This window comes from Gavialis gangeticus, unplaced genomic scaffold (assembly GCF_001723915.1).
Source record: "Gavialis gangeticus isolate Ggan-Ray unplaced genomic scaffold, GavGan_comp1, whole genome shotgun sequence".
Classification (NCBI taxonomy): Eukaryota; Metazoa; Chordata; order Crocodylia; family Gavialidae; genus Gavialis; species Gavialis gangeticus.
The window spans coordinates 107,931,289-107,948,634 of record NW_017728992.1 but is presented as its reverse complement, the minus strand read 5'-3'; the positions used below and the strand labels follow the sequence as shown (position 1 = coordinate 107,948,634).

Sequence of the window (17,346 nt, the reverse complement as noted above, 5' to 3'; positions counted from 1 at the left end):
CCCCCCCCCCCCCCCCCCCCCGTTGTCTGCTTTTACTGCCATACTTCTGAGCCCAAGCATCTCTTGAGACGAGGGGTATTTAATATTTTAGGACTTAGTGCGAGGGAATAATTTTGGATAAATAAAGCGGCTGTTTGCTCCCATACAGTATCAACTTTATTTACCTGATGATTAATTTTGACTTCATATACTGTTATAGCTTTCTGCTAGTTGCTGTTACCTTGGAAGACTCATTTTAAACTCTAGTACTATAATCTGTCTGGACCCAAATGATTTCTTTATTGGCCCTGCTGTGTAACTTAATGCACTTTTTAATATTAAGACTAATGATATTTGAAGAACAATCTGAATCTTTTCTTGCAGAAGAAACATGCCTTACGTTGCTACTGTCAGGCCATGCAAGTTTATAAAGGAAAAGGTTGGTCTCTTGCAGAGGATCACATTAACTTCACTATTGGTCGCCAATCTTTTACGCTTCGGCAGCTTGATAATGCTGTGTCTGCCTTCAGGCATATTTTGATCAATGACAGTAAACAACCTGCAGCTCAGCAAGGGGCCTTTCTCCGAGAATATCTTTATGTTTACAAGGCAAGTAGTAAATGCTTTATTCTTAAGTAGCGTAAATGTTGTTAATCTCACGTGTACATAGCATCCTCTTTTCTTAATAGTATTAGGCCTTTTTCTAACTCTAGCAGGATGCTTAAAATAGTCCAGTCGCAGAAAATCATTGTGTATTAATTTAATGTCTGCATTGTGCTAGACTCTCATTTCATGCAGCAGTGAATTAAATTGGAAAGATGCATTGCATCTGTTTGATAGCATGCATGTGCTTAAGTCTAGAATATACTACCAATGTCTGTGCTCAACTCGAGACCATTAGCAAAACTTTAAAATATGAAATCCATAGTCTCAACTCTCCATATAAAATTGGAGAATATTTGAAACAAATAATTCATATTCTAATAATTGAAAAGGAATCTCTTCCTTTTCCCGAGTACAGGATTGTTAGTCTTTTAACAGAAAACCTAAAAATGCAGCAAAATAAATTAATGTTGTTTTGCTTTGAGTTGCATTCTTAAGAATCTTTACAGATGCGTTTATTGCTGAGTTTGAATTGATGGGTTTAGAATACAAACTTCAAACATGAAAACTTTGCAGTTTCAAAATAAGCTAAATTAAATCTGGAAATACTGCATATGATCCCACCCTAATTCGGGATGTCACACAAAGACATAAATGGTTCTTCTATTTTACAGGAACCTAGGTTGAAAGGTGTTCTTGGAAAGGGATGCTATATACATTTTTACTGTCTTACTATGTATATAATTAAAAAGGTGAAAAATACCCATATTTACTTGAATACAAAATGACAACAATGACCCTGAATATAAGATGATCACCTTTATAATTAGACTCTATATATGGAAAAGTTAAAAATTTATTATAATTTTCCATATATAGAATCTAATTATTGGAGGTTTGGCTTGAATTTGCCCCTTCCCACTGCTATAGCAAGGAAAATTTAAATCTGGGGGGGTCATGTAGTCCCCTTGCCCCCCCCGTTTCACCTTCAGCCCCTCCCTCTTCTTGCTGTCACGCCCTGCTCTCCCTGAGCACATAGAAGTGAGGCACAAATTTGAAAACACTGAGTTTGAAATAAACATACCTCTAGTGATTTCCATATAAGCAAATTACTGTGGGTACCCATAGACATAGTTCAACCAGGATTGGTTCATTTTATCTTTTTTGAAACTGCTGCAAGTTTCAGCACAGGGATTCCATAAACACACTCTTAAGTAGTACTTTTATACCTACTTATACAAACTAAGTATAATACTAGTCCAAACCTAAGTCTCACAATTTTACCAGACAATTCATTGGTTTGGGCCCCAGCAGAGCCAACTATTTCAAGCCATGGTGACCCCACAGCACAGCACTGCTTAATATGTGTGTGAACTCCAGATACCCTGTCCCATACTCACAGGATCCATGTTCTAATTAGCCCCTGACTCATGGGACCTGGGTATTTTTGTTGTAGGTCCTGGGATCTTCCAAAAATGTATATACAGATGAGACGCAAGGCAACCTGGGCCAGCTCCATGTCCTGGAGGGCAGAGCCCCACTAATTATGTGCAGCAGGCTGAGAGAGGGGCTGATGGAGGCATTTCTGGATGAACTGTTTGGGGCCCCATTTGGTGATGTTTGCTAGACATTTAAGGCTGGTGAAGAAACAGGAATAATTGGAAACGGGAAAGAGAAGTGCAACTCAGCTGTGAGGGTGAAGAGGAAGTTGAAATGTATGCAGTGTAGTGGTTGACCATGACTTGAAAGAGTCAGCGCTGAAGGGGACTGCGAGTGCAATGGGCAATGTTTTAAGTTAGTGTAGGCCATCTGAATCTTGTGGTACGGTCCTGTCAGTATGTTTGCTTAACATGGGCCGTGTGTTATTGTTGTGCTTAGTGTTGGTTGCTTTTGATCCACTTCAAAAAATCAACTTGGTTTCCAGTACTGAGCACAAGTTTTTGGCAGTAGTTTAATGGTAGAAATTGTATTTTAGTGAGGTTCCCTCGTATGAATGTAAGATGACGAACTTTTTTTTTTCCCGTGCTGATTTAAGGCGGGGAAAAAAATAGTCTTATTTGAGTAAATATGGCAATAAGCTTTTATCTAGGCGTAGTCTCATTGGGATTCTGTAGTTTTTAGGCAACAAATGTACTATGTTTTACAGTGTGCACCTTTTCCCCCCTAAATGATACACTCTCTAAATTGGGGTGTTTGTATTAAGCAGGGAAACTGACTTCTCTACCTAGGAAGTGCCCTGCTTTGATTCCTGCTCCACAGTGCAGCATCTGTGGTATTACTCTTCAGGCAGCTGAGGAACTGGGTTAACTTTAATGGTTTATTATTACTCAGTCTACAGGCATTAGTGATAATGTCTCCTTGTTAACGTTTTTGATTGTTCTGCCAATCAGGCTAACCTTTCATAGGGCAGTTTTGCTGTGAGTTAGCTGCTCCTGGTCTTCTCTTATTTCACAACCTCTTGAGCTCAGGTTTGTTCACTGTTTTCAGAAACTTAGATTTATCTGTGGAAACCAGTCTTAAGCAACAGCTAGGGATTCTGCTGTAGTTGAGTAATTTATGGAGCATGAGTCAGTTAAAGATAAAGCTTTTTCCCTGCTCTGGAAAGACTTTTTTCTTCTTTCTGCCTTTCGAAAACAAGGGGCATGTTCTATGTGAGAATATACAGTATTAATATAAATTGCCATATTTTTGCTCATGACTGGACATTTTTAATACTGCCTCAGTTTTGAAATGCAGGTTATCTGTGTAATGGCCATCTGCAGATTTTTCTAGAAAACCAGATTAAAAAGATTTTTTTTTTTGCTCAAAAGGCACAATTTTGGAAGAATGGACTGCAGCCTTCTGCAAAACCCACTCCACATGGTGCACCCATTCTGTTCCACATTCAGTCTAGTTTGTAACGTCAGGGAAGTACGGATAGATCCTTGAACAATGATTTACAGCAGTGGTCACCAACCAGTGGATCTCGATCCACCAGTAGATCTCGGAGACTCTTGGAGTTATTCTGAGCCTGGCTTGTGGGGTTGAGTGCCTGCATGCATGCACACGTGCCCCAGCCCAGCAGGTCAGTCAGTGCGGGGAGGGCAGGGGCTAAATTGAGGCCCCTGCAGTGAGGTACAGTGCTGCAGAGGTAAGTTGAGTGGGGCTCCAGCTGGGTGGGACTTACCAGTTGAGGAGGCGTGCCCCCAAATAATTTTTTTCTCCCTCCGTTTCAATCTGCCCCCACTTCTCTCCCCACAGACTTACCTGCTAGGCAGGGGGAGAGGCGAGGGTGGCGGCTCACAGTAGATGTTGGGTTGCTTTTAAATGCCAGAGGTGATCTACTTGAAAAGGTTGGAGACCACTGAATTACAGCTTTTGAGTTTTGATACTTAATAGGCAACACTCATCCTTGCTCTGGGATACTCAAAATAGATATGTTCTAGTTTTGTGGGTTTTTTGTTTTGTTTTTTGCTCCTTACCTTCTAGACCACAAGAGTATTATGAATATTAACATTTTAATAAAGAGAAGGATAATGCCGCCTTAAAAAGAAAAAAAAAAGTGCCATTTTAACAATGCTGTATAACTTAATTCTGTCAGTATTTGAAAACAGATTGTATAGGAACAATCACATAAAATATTTTTGTTTTTATTTTTTTAATTTACTTCCTGCTTCTCTCAGAACGTAACCCAGCTGTCACCTGATGGTCCTCTACCACAGCTTCCTTTACCATATATTAACAGCTCAGCAACACGCGTATTCTTTGGGCATAACAGGCGACCAGCTGAAGGTTAGTGAATTTTCAGTTATTTGTTAATAAAGGTCTCCTAATTGCACAAGGTTCAGCTTTAAGAAGCAGAAACACTTCTTCAGGCTGGTTGGTATTTTTCTCTTCTGTTATTGTAATAACTTTGGCTTCATATATTGCATCAGTTAGTGTATTAAGCTCCCCTTCTCAGCAATTTAAACTTGGGCTTGAAATGCTTTTCCCTTAAGATTTCAATCCCTAAAATAAGAAATACCCACTATCTTTCTTCTTAAAAAGCTTTTTAATAGCCTTTTTTAATCAATTGCACCTTATGGAAACTTACTTTTTCCTTCAGGGAAAATAAACATAGAGCTGTTATTTCTGTTCAGTGGACAGAGAATCTCTGAATCAAGTTTTTAATGAAGTCTTGTTTATAAATGTCTTCTCTCATGTCTGGTCACCCTGGGCCTGGATTTGCCTGGTCAGAGTTTAGATACCTGAAGTCCAAGTGGCCTCAACACCTTTCTCACTTCTTCTCTCCCCGCGTGCCTGGTATCCTTTAGGTATCTAAAGTATGTGACCACCTAAAGTTTTTATGGGGGAGAGTTCTGAATTTGCCTAAGGCCAGGGAAGGGTTAATCTGGATTTTGAGATGGACTTCTCATAGCAGCAGTTTGCCCCCAGTCTGCATAACCAGAGGTTTGAACCCCTCTGTCTCCATTCCAGTGCCCTAGGGCTCAAACTCTCATCAGGTATGCCACTGGGGCTGGTGTGGTGGGGGATGTAGTTAACAGCAGCACTCATAGGGGGTGGGGCATAACTTGTGGCATACCTGCCAAGAACATTGACCAGCATTGGTTTAGAGGTTAGAGTGTTTGCCAGGGATGACCGTCCTTACATCAGTAGTTCACAGTCTTCTTAGACTCAAGGTACTCCTCCATAACTTTTCTGAATTTAGTGGCTTCGTTTCAATTTCATTTCTACTCATTTTTTGACTATGGCGGGGAGAGGGGGAAATGGTTCTTATGTGGCAAAAAGCCCAAAGACCATCAAGTAGAAATCCATGCATTGGGAACATTCCTATTTGAAATTTCTGGGTTTATCTTGTGAATCATATTTAGGCACTTGCACACCTAATTGTGCTAATTTCATTTTGCTTTTAAAGAGATCTCTTAGCACCCTGGTGGAGAATCATTCATCTGCATATTACAACAGCATTTCCAGAACACTAGGAATATTGGTTGTATTTACTAAATTTAAAAAAAAAGCAATTGGTTGTACTTTCTCATTGTCTGAAAAGTCTGTATAATTTAGTTTGCAGGTCTCTTCAAGGTCTTCTTGCCCTTATAGTACTTTAAGCCCTCTTTCCCTAATTTTAGAAAGCATTCAGTAACACTTGCTTTTGCAATGAAGAAATTAAGTTCTTTAAAATACCAATTCCTTTACCTGTTGTCATTTTGATTTAGCAATCAGTGAAATGATTTGGAAATTATCTTGACATTCTCGAGTAGACCTCACTAAACTGATTATAGGCTTGATACCTTTGAGAGTTTTCTTAAGAATGATAGCCAACTTAATTTTTAACAGTGAAGACAAGGCAGGCTGCACATGCCACTTTGGGGAAACACTAGTTATCTTCAACTACTTCCGTTTATCCACAGGCAAAATATGCATAGTGCTTTTCCCTCCCTAACATGTTTGTAAAACATTTTAAGGTCCTTGTATGCAATGTTTCTTACTCTTAGTTAAGGCTACATTTGACTCTTAGTTAAGATCTTAACAGTTCTTAGTTGAGGCTACATATTTTTTTGTCCATGAGCTAAACTAAATTTTTAACTTAATGTTATAGGTTGCTTTTTATTCAGTTTACATGTTTGATAATTAAATTGTGTGAAATGCTTCTCTAAATAGATTTTAAAACATTCAAATGGCTTCAAAGTGTGCTGACTATTTTTCTTTTATTATTCTTTCAACACACATAAATAAAGCTTTGCATTATGAACCTGTGAGGCATTATTGAATTAATCAGAACACTTTATGATATTGACTGTAAACTCTGACCTGGAACTTGTCAATACAGTTCTGTAGTACGGTGGTCTTATACCGCTGTCTTTTGCCACTTAATGTTGATTTTTTTTACTATTAGGTGAAAAGCAAGCAGCCACACACATAAGTCTTGATCAAGAATATGACTCTGAATCTTCACAACAATGGAAGGAGCTCGAGGAACAAGTTGTGGCTGTGGCTAACAAAGGAATAATACCTTCAAATTTTCAGCCAACGCAGTATTGTTTGAACAGTTATTCAGATAACTCCAGGTTTCCACTTGCTGTAGTAGAAGGTAAAATGATGATGTGTGAACTTCTTAATTTACAAGTAGTTAGATACTCTAAAAGAAACTTAAATTTTACAGTAACAAATGGAAGGTTGTATGTGTGATATTGCTTATTTGAGTGGAAAACTCAAGTAGGAGCACTTTTCAGTAATGACCAGTTTGTACATGCCTAGTACAATCTGAAAACTTAAAGTCCTTTTTTTTAAATAGAACCAATAACGGTGGAAGTAGCCTTTAGAAATCCATTGAAGGTTCCACTTTTGTTGACTGACTTATCGTTACTGTGGAAATTCCAACCAAAAGACTTCAATGTAAAGCATAATGAAGAAACAAAAGAGCTGGTAAGTAACATTTTGCTGTTGGTGATCCTTCTCTTTCCCCAGTTTTAACTAACATGGCTGCTTCATATGGATGATCTTAACATCATGAAATGAGAAAGTCCTATACAGTGCAGTTTCTAAGCTCTGACTTGAAACAGTGAATGAGCCTAATAGGATAAATTTGGGATAGGAAGAGAGGATAACACTAATAAGGTCATTGACATTCATCTTGTGTGTTAGAATTTAACTTTTTCTTAAAAATTTAAAATAACGGGTTTGCTTACAGCAGGTGATTGTTAAAATGTTTATGCTTGCCAACAAATACCACAGTTACCACTTTTCTGCCCTCATTAAAGGAGGAAAATTGGTGTTGTCAAACAGTGCGAAACTTAAATTAACAAGTGGTCATACAAAAGATCTCTGTTGTTAAAATAAAATCAAGCTTACTTGCAGTAGACAAGTCATTTGCATAATCTGTTCTCAACTAGTCAAAGTTTGGTACTTTGAACTTTGTATTGATCTTTAACGTGTGTGTGTGAGAGAGTGAGTTCTTTTTCCTGCTAATCCATATGGTTTTGTAATCACCAAAGTCGCTTATGTTTTGGGTTAGTTCATTATCTAAACCACTACCTCTTTTGGGTTCATCTCTAACTTAAGTGTTTTTTCCCATTTTGGAGGAGCTAATGTTTAGCTAGTCTTTCATATAAGATACTTTCTAATAATTTTGATCATGGTTTTAGTAGTTCCTTAACTGACATTTCTTGGGGTAGTCTGTTAAAATGTTATTTAGTAAAATTTTACTGTTTTAAAGGCATTTGCTGTTGTGAAACTCAGACTAGATTTCCTAGTCAAACTATTGTATTTAATACCATGGTAGCCATTCAGCATTAGTGATATATTTCTAGGCAGCTGCAGAAAGAGGATACCCTGATTTCAGAACCCACTCGTTCTGAAAACTTTTGCTTCTGGCTTTCTTGGGGTTTCAAGTTGATACAAGAACAGTTTCAAGCTGATACAAGAACCAATAAAATCCTTAAGTGTGTGGTATTGCCATTATTGAATGGTTGTGATGTAAACATTAGAGTTGAACTCCAACTCTGTTCAAAGTTGTTCTCTGACTAAGCACTGGCCAACCTGCCAAATTGTGATGCTCTAAATGTGTTGAGTCCTAGCAAACTCCTTTCTTTTTATTGATCCATGTCTATATGAGTTCTCTTGTTTTGAAGTATCTTTAAAGCAACACTTGCAGAAACTAAATTTTGTAGATACTTAATTCAGAACGACATTGTTAAGGAAGTGGCTTCAATGTGTTGTGTGTGTGTGTGGTGTTCCCTAGGGAGTCTGTGGAAGTGATGTCATTGGAGCTGAAGTAATAGCAGAGTTCTTAATTAATAGTGAAGAGACAAAAATGGTAAGTAAATGTTTTATCCCATAGGTAGATACCCAACATTAAAGACTTAAGCAATAGATTTGTTTGGCCTCTACAATTATTTCACTTCTATCCGTTAAAGTAAATGTAGGATAACTTTCTACTGTAGTTCTAAATTAATTATATCTACTCTGTTTTCTGCTTCCATTATAAGCTTACTTTTTTACTCCAGATTAAGAGTTTTTTTTCTTATGTACTTGACAGTTGTTTTTCAGCTTAATTGGAAACAAAGTGGTTTGCAAAAATATTAGAAATTTTATATAAGGAATTAGAAATGCATAATTGTGACTATATTTTGTCTGGTTATGTAATAATAAGTATAGCTGTGAACTTTTTGTATTAAAATGGGACATTAATGTAAACATTTTCTTTTAGTAGCAACAACAACAAAAATTTAACATATCTCCACAGGCGAGACTAAAGCTCTTTCCCCATCAAACAGGGGAGCTACACATTCTGGGCGTCGTTTACAATCTGGGCACTATTCAGGGTTCTACGGCATTAGATGGACTTGACCCTTCTACTGGAATGCAAACAGGTAAGGACACCAGATTCTCTTAAAACTGAAAACATAAAGGCTTGTGTCAGAATAGCATTAAAATCTTCTAGGTAAACAGTGATGACTAACTGGGGTTGAGGGTGGGTTGATCACATCAAAGAGAGAGAAGGAAAATGAAACAGAACCCTAAAATTATTGGGGGGCGGGGTGGAAGGAGCAAAGAGACTTAATTAAGTTAGCCACGTCCTTATTTTTGCACATGGCTTAAAAAAAAGTCCCAAAGTCATCAAATTTCAGATGCTTGAAGAAATTTGCAGCTACTATATTTTTCTTCTTTCAGCCTCAGAAACTTTTTTTTTTTCTCGTGTGGAACCTTTCCTTCTATTTTGGCTGTCTTCTCCAGGCCCTTTACCACATGTAGATGACCGGGCCTGAATATATTACATTGTTGGCACAGCCACCCTATAATGTGATGCAACTATGGGGGAAAAAAAACTTTTTTATTCTAGAATGTATAGAGTCAAGTATTTTTTCATAGAGATGGAAAGTGTGAATGCCATTGTACAAGGCAGAGATAAGACGTGGAATACAGTTTACATTTATGTTCAAGAAAGGTGAACTCTGAAATGGAACAGTTGTGGACAAGAGTAGCTGGGTAATGAGAAATGGAAGTGTCTGAGAGCTTGGTTTGCTCATCTTACCAGGCTGAGAGGGGATATGGATTTGCTGGCTACAACTGTTTCAGGGGGACAGTCATTAGGGAGGGAGATCTCAATTTCATCTACGCTAAGGGATGAAATTGGTGCAAGAAAAAATGGGTATAAACTGACCAGGAATAAATTTTTAAGCAAGGGACTGGAGGCATCTTCCTATTTAATTTTTCCTCCAGTTTTCATAAACCTAAGTTTCCGTAGAGTTAGTTTACAACTACTACTTAAAGTAAAAGAGAAATTGCTGGAATTAATGTGCGTGTCTAAAGAAAATGACACAAGTTCAAACTTGATACCATTAAATGTCATATTGCAAAAAAGGAAAAGCCATCTTAGACTAATAAATTCATCTGCTATGAGGTAGGAGCAAAGGATCTTCATTTTCATATTGTAAAAGGTACAAGAAGTAGGTGATCTTTGCTACCCTTCTTTAAAGACAAAGAAAACTACACAGCTAACTACTCCCTAAAATGTTCATTGATGTTAAACAATCATGATCTCTTTTATAATTTTATAGTTCAAAATGCTTGCTTGCTTGCTTGCTCACTTGCTTCCTATTGTTTACTTTACTATTCAGGACAGATCTTTCTCTAATTTTTTTATATTCTCTGGCTCAGACTAGCAGTGAGTGAAGTGTTAACATCCCAAAAATCCTTATCTCCTGGCAGTTTTTCAGGGGGCAAGAACTGAGTGGGTATAGACTGCACGATACACAAAGTTGACCATTTCTAAACAGACAGTTGATTGTTCCAGAACACTTGCAGATGTATGTGTGGTGCAGATTGCACTGCTATTGCCAGTGCCATGTCTGTTAAGAATGCTAGTTTATCTAGGTGGTTGCCATTTAAAAGAATGAATATTTTCCTTTCCTAATCTAAGGGAAAATGACAAAATGTAATTTGCAAGTACTCTTTTGGCATGTGCCTTGGATCAGACTTATTAGTATGAGCTTTAGAAATTGGAGATGACAACTAACTTCATTTTTACTATAAAACATCATGATTTCAAACTGTTTCAGGAAAGCTTGTCTCTAATGGGTTGTCTGTAAGAGGACGTCAGGATTTAGAAATCCAGGGACCTCGACTTAATAATACAAAAGAAGAAAAAACATCCATTAAATATGGACCCGATCGCCGTTTAGATCCTATTATTACAGAGGAAATGCCCTTGCTGGAGGTATTCTGTTTTCCCTGTTGCTGATAACTTGATTTTAGTAAAGTATAGAGTGATACTCTTACTTTGATGCTGTTTATAGTATCAGTAACTTTTGACCTAGTATTAAGAATTGCAGTCTTTACTTTCTGCCCATTTAGGTTAGGGACAGAAATTGCATGTGAACTAGTATAAGTGATTGGAAACAGATTCAAATCTGTAACAATAGAAGTTTGGTGCATAGAAACTGCTTTCAAAATGGCTGAAACTGGTTTAAGATAAACCTGGATCAATTTAGTATCAGACTTAACTGGTTTAGGTTAACTGGGTTTATTGAACTTCTGTCACAGATGCCTTCCACCATCAAGTTAACTCGCAGTCCCTCAGCATCCCATGAAACTTTGCACCTCCCTTGCAAACTGCCCCTTGCAGAATGGGTGGGCTAGCTGTGGCCCAAGCTGTCTGCTCCAGCTGAGGAAGGGGAGGCATGCTCTAGTGCCTTCTGGCTCGGGCCACTACAGGCATGTGGCTGCATTTCTGGAATCAAAAGTGAATGTCTGTTCACTTGCTTATCGGTTCAATCAATGCAACTTAGACAAACCTGTGAAGATTGAATTGATTCAGCCTCTGGCTTTTTGGCTACCTGTACTTAGCCTCAAAGTTAAGAGTTGTTGGATTTTAGGTGACATCTAAAAACATACTATTTATCTATAACTATATTTCCATTTAAATGTCCGCATGTATTTATGTACAACCTCTAGAGATTGACTAAAGACACTTTATTGGTAAAAATTGTAACAAACCTGACAAAATAGCTTTTGCGATTTTCTGTTTGTCAGAACTAATTTTTCTGTCACTTCATTTATGCTTAGATGGTAAAAACACCAACAGAATTACTAAGCTGGTTGTTGAATAGTTGCATTAATGTTATTTTAAATTTATAAATGGTGGTGGCTTCAAGTTATTTTCATAAATCTGTCTTTAAAATTAAATGGTCAATCTTATGAATTTTTTTCCCCCAATGCAGGTGTTCTTTATAAATTTTCCTACAGGGCTGCTCTGTGGAGAAATCAGAAAAGCATATGTAGAATTTGTGAATGTGAGCAAGTGTCCTCTTACTGCACTGAAAGTTGTGTCTAAGCATCCAGAATTTTTTACGTTTGGTGGAAATACTGCCGTTTTAACACCACTAAGTCCCTCAGCTTCTGAGAACTGTAGTGCTTACAAGACTGTCGTGACAGATTCTACCTCTCTGCGTACAGCACTGTTGTCATCAGCTTCTTCTGGAGACTTTGGGGTTGGCATGGGAAGTCAGCCTGAGGTGATACATGTTCCACTTCTGGACTCTGTCCTCCTTCCTGGGGCTTCTGTCCAGCTGCCAATGTGGTTACGTGGACCAGATGAAGAGGGTGTTCATGAAATAAATTTTTTGTTCTATTATGAAAGTATTAGAAAACATTCAAAAATGTGGTAAGTTAACTTTCTTCTCACTTAGTTAGGTCATACCTAGTGAATTCTTTAGCGTGCTTGGGGAAGTCTAGTATTTAATGCCTCTGGTATGAGCATTGGATGAAGTGAGCTTAGGCTCACCAAAGCTCATGCTACACATCTGACTTAGTCTGTAAGGTGCAAATCCTACCCTCCTTTCTGCTTGACTTCAGATTAATGTGGCTAACTGCCCCTCCTCTGGAAACAAATATCATAAAAATCAAAGTTTAACTTTGCTACAAGAGAGCAAAACATGATCTTTAGTTCCATAAAGATATTTAAAAGCTAATTTTTCTGGTCAGTATCTGTTGAACTGAATTTAGGTATTTGTAGAGTTAAGATCTCTCAATGTGCTTCTATTTTTAAGGAAACAAAGCTCCACATTGTCTTAAAGTAGTATCCATAAAATATGGCTTTCTTGCTTAAAGACTCAATATTTCATTCTTCTTTGGTTTAGGGCATTAGTTACTTTATTCCTGTATATTGTAAAAGAAAGCCCTACTCATTTATGAGTCTGAAAAGCTTATCTTCAGTTCAACACATGGCCAGAAATTTCTAGTTGCTGACTTCATCTAATATTTAAACACAAATAGCTTCATTGATGGCATGAAGTTGCAGCAATTGGGGGTTTTTATCTTTTTTTTAACCTGGCCCTTCTAGCCCTGCAAAGAGTGACTTGCATTGCTTATTCTGAGGTTCAGTCCTTGTCCAGGCTGACTGCTTTGAAAGGGCAACAGAGTAGCTCTTTTTGTAAGCAGTGTGGCTTGGTAGCATCTTGGTTTTGAATAGGTCATAGTCACCTATAAAGATATGCTGGTGAACAAATGTATTCTAGGTTTTGGGTTTCTTTATGCTATAGCCCTGCTTATGTGCTCTGGACCTGAGTAGAGATTTCACACGCGCTCATTCTAATTTTGCTCTTGGGATTCTTTTCTTTTGTCTTGGTTTTTATACTTGCCAGTTATTATAGGGACAGTTTATAATCATGGTTTCTTGTACCTACTCCAAGCACTAATATTGTAGATTTGAGTGTCGATAAGTCCATCCTCTATGTCAGGGAAAAGATCTAGGAACAATGTATCTACTGATCAATTTGTGTGTGTGAGAGAGAGAGAGAGACAGAGAGAGAGATTTACACTTCTTGGGTCCTTTTTCCCCTCTTTGGAATGAGGAAATGTTTGATAGCCCTGACGATCACTGGTACCATTTGATATGCCGCTGGAGTTTTGATTTGTCGAGACGGCATCTAGCATTCTATTTCTTCCGGCTGCTCTTTTGAGAGAGAGTAGGGGCTTTTGATGCAGCTTATAAAGTTGTGTAGAATGGCAGGGGGTTTTGAGCAGGGTCCCACAGGGGTCTATTCTAGGTCTGGTTCTACTTAACATGTTGGTTGTTAATGAGTTAAATGCCAGAATAGAGTATTTCCTGAGAGAATTGTAGATGACCAAACTGTGAAGGATTACAGATGCACTGTAAGATAGGAGTAGTTTTCAGATGGGTCTTGATAGATTAGAAAACTTGAGCTAGGAAGCCATACAAGGAAAGGATGAGAGAACTAGGCATCTTTAGCTTATAGAAAAGCCAACAAAGGTGGGGGGGCAAGAAGTAAAAGCAGTCTTCAGATGTATCTGAAAGGCTGCCATAAGGGAAAATAAAAGTTGTTCTCCTTTGCTACGGAGGTCAGGGTGCAAAGCAGTGGCTTGAAAATGGATCAAGCTAGATTCAGCTTGGGTATCAGGAAAAAACTTTCTTTTAGCAATAAGGAAGACAGTGGAAGAGACTGCTGAGAAGTTGTAGAATCTTCTTACTGGAGATCTTCAAGAAGTGGGCTAAGTGTTAGACAGGGATGATTGAGGAGTAGCTTTTCTCCATTCATGTTTGGGTGTGGGGGCTAGAACTCAGAATTACCTTTGACAAAAGGAGAAATGGTCCAAAATTAATTGGGTGAAATTTTAACAAGGATGAGTGCAAACTCCTGCATTTGTGATGAAACAAACTGGGAAAAGATTGACTAGGTTGTGGTACTGTAGAAAGGGGCCTGCGGGTCACAGTAGACCATAAGATGAGCATGAGCCACTGCGTATTCTCTTGTTGCAAGAAAAGAAGCCAACTAGATTGTAGTAAGAGGAGTGGCACTTGCAAATCAAGGGAAGTGGTCTCTCCACTTTGTTCAGCACTGGTGAGGCTTCATCTGGAGTGCTGTCCAGTCTTCTCCTCCAAGCAAAATAGACAGTACTAGAGTGGGGTTTGCACCAAGTCTTCAGATATTTGAAGTGTGGTTTTATGGAGGATGAAGATGACTCCTGTGGACACAGTTTAGGATAAGGATTGATGGTTTCACACCTGCAGCAGGGCAAAATTAGGTTGGCTAGTAAGAAGAACTTCCTGACTGAGGGTGGTTTAAGCATTGGAATAAACTACTCCAAAGCTTGTGGAAATCTCCACCTGTGGACATTTTCAAGTGCAGGTTAGATGAACACTTGACTGGAATGCTTTAATCGGGGATACTCCTGTCTTGAGCAAATGGCCTCATGCGGTCCCCTTATACTGTTCTGTAATGTGTAGGGGGGTTGAAACAGATTATCTTTGAGATCCCTTCCATCCCTGTGAATCTGATAGTCCTGCTTGTTCACATTTTTTATATTTCAATCATAGAGTGATTGGATAGGAAGAAAGGCTACTTATGCATCGTGGGATATGGGAAGTCCTAGGTTTAACTTCCTGCTAGAGTGAGTGTGTGTGTGTGTGTGTATGATCTTTTGCCTACAGAGAGGGAACTACAAAAACTAAGAATAGTTTCTTATCTTGATGGGAATTGAAAATCACTGACATAACTGGTGTGGCCTTTCAGCACTGAAAAAATGTACGTCAGTGGTGATTTTTAAGAAGAAAATGCTTATTTAATCTAACCAGATTAATCCTTTAAAATCTAGAAACGGTAATAATTAAACTTTCTACATATGGCTGAATATGAATCTGTGGGCGTTTTTTCAATTCTTATTTTGAATTCTTCAGAACCTTGGGCCTGACAAACAGGGTGGGTTCAAACATGAACATCAGTTGCTCCATCTTTACTTTGTAACACCTTGGTTCAAGAGAAGATATACCAGTAGAGAACAGGGAAGAAATTTTATAATAGCCTGGTTTTCTTTCTCAAATGTAAAATCTTAATTGGCTAGTCAGAAGCTCTGTAATAGTATTGCAACTTTAGTACCTGCTGTTTTCTCTTTCTAGTCATAGAGTATTAAGACATACTGCTGTCATTTGTACAAGTCGATCTTTAAATGTTCGAGCTACTGTCTCCAGGAGTAATGCTCTTGAGGATGAAGAAGGCAGAGGGGACAATATGCTGGTATTTGTCGATGTGGAAAATATCAATACTGTAAGTTTGTTTGTTTGTTTTTTTTGTTTTGTTTAGGGCAGGGGATTTGACTTTTTGTCCTTATCCTTTTTTGCCAAGGCTTGTTCCCAGTGGAATGTCTAGATATGGCTCTTAAGTGTGTGTTTGGTCATCTGGTAGCATGTCAAAGGTCAAGTTACTGCAGTCTTGTTTTAAAAAAAACAAACCCAAAAAAGGCAAATGTAACTTGCATATTGACATACATTGGTCTGGCGAAATATTGACAGTGGGGTAATCCTAAAAAGAACTTGTCTATTTTTCCTTTGAAACTATTTTAACTTCCTGAACCCCCAAATGTGAATTGTTGTAGGTGTCTTTTGTATTTGTTTTGTTTTACCCTTCAGGAGTTGTAGTTGAAACTACTTCTTCCCCATTCTTGAGGGAGATAAGTTGCAGATCTTGGCTTTTCTATATTAGTGGTATGCTGAACCCTTTCTGCAACAAGTTTTGTTGCTAGGTGGGAATGGAAGAATGTGACTAACTTCAGCTTGGAGTTTGAGTCTTGGGAGCTTTCTTGCACTTACTCTCAAATGGATAGGTCCCCACAAGTGAAATTGTAACCGAAGTTGTAAGGCTGGTGCAGTGGTTTGGCATGTCCTATGACTGCAGTTCTCCAACTTCTTCCATGCTCTACGTCATGGGTAGGCAACCCTGGCACAGGTGCCAGTGTGGCATTTAAAGGCCTTTTGCTTGGCGCACATGCCTCGGGGCAGACATCAGGAAAGGGGCCAGGGCTGCACTGCCACAACAAGGATCAGGCCCTTGTGGCTTCCCTACCATCCACCCCTGGCATGCCAATACCTTACAAGTTGAGGTTGCAGGTGTGTTTGGAACTCTGCCCAAAAATGTTGCTGACCCCTGCTTTTATATAAACACTTGCTGCAATCCCAGGTTTGGGCAAGCTGTGAACCAACTTCTAAGAGGCTTTAAGGAATGGAGACCTCATTTTTCCCCTCCCCCTCCTTCCCATGTGAATCCATCTACTTGTGTTGCTGACTTACTCTTTCTGCATAACACTGGCTCATTTCAACATGTGAACCATGTGCAAGTTGCTTTCAACTGAAAGGCCCTGATCTTGAAGGTGGAAGTTGGAAAGTTCCTATCACTTCATTTTTGCAAAGAAATTCTACTGTTTTTGTTTGTTTTAAAGAAATGAAGTTGAACTATGCAATGAATAGTTAGACCAGCTATGTATGGTGGAAGAGTTCCTTTGATAATGGGGGGGTGTTATCAGGATATGTATAACCAGAGATGCAGAAAACCATATTAATGCAACCACGTAGGATCAAAGAAATATTTTATGTTGCTTCTAATATTTCCCTGACCGTGAAGGAGATGGGATAAGCAAGAACTCCAGCCTCAGTAGGTCACATACAGAGCTCCTCAGTAGTTTAGATGCAGTTCATTTCTACAAAACAACTTCTCTTGGAAGATGCTGGGGAAAAAAGAGCAGAACTAGTAGGTGGCATTAAGAATCAAGCTATTTTAAATAAAACATGGTGTCCCAGGTGGTAATATGGTGGTATTGCCTGCCTAACTTAAGCAAATAGTGGTGTTGATGATGGGGATGAGAGTGGCCTAATGCATACTGCACTGGATATGGAGTCAAACAGGGTGGGGGTTTTTAAGTTATGTAGTTGTGAACCAGCTTCATGCCTATGTGTCCTCACCTATTTTACTTTTCTGGTTTAAATTGGGTGCT

General features: G+C 38.6%; 1 protein-coding gene across 8 annotated transcripts in view; it reads left to right on the top strand.

Annotated features, from left to right (window-relative positions):
- TRAPPC8 (trafficking protein particle complex 8) overlaps positions 1 to 17,346 on the top strand; it is a 142,077-nt gene that overhangs the window by 107,735 nt on the left and 16,996 nt on the right. For all 8 annotated transcript variants that reach the window (XM_019526701.1, XM_019526695.1, XM_019526688.1 and 5 more), the window contains 9 exons: positions 364 to 588; positions 4,245 to 4,353; positions 6,458 to 6,652; positions 6,857 to 6,987; positions 8,303 to 8,377; positions 8,807 to 8,933; positions 10,623 to 10,780; positions 11,784 to 12,226; positions 15,479 to 15,626. In XM_019526701.1, the coding sequence (XP_019382246.1) occupies positions 364 to 588; positions 4,245 to 4,353; positions 6,458 to 6,652; positions 6,857 to 6,987; positions 8,303 to 8,377; positions 8,807 to 8,933; positions 10,623 to 10,780; positions 11,784 to 12,226; positions 15,479 to 15,626 (1,611 nt within the window). The remainder of the gene's footprint in view (positions 1 to 363; positions 589 to 4,244; positions 4,354 to 6,457; positions 6,653 to 6,856; positions 6,988 to 8,302; positions 8,378 to 8,806; positions 8,934 to 10,622; positions 10,781 to 11,783; positions 12,227 to 15,478; positions 15,627 to 17,346) is intronic.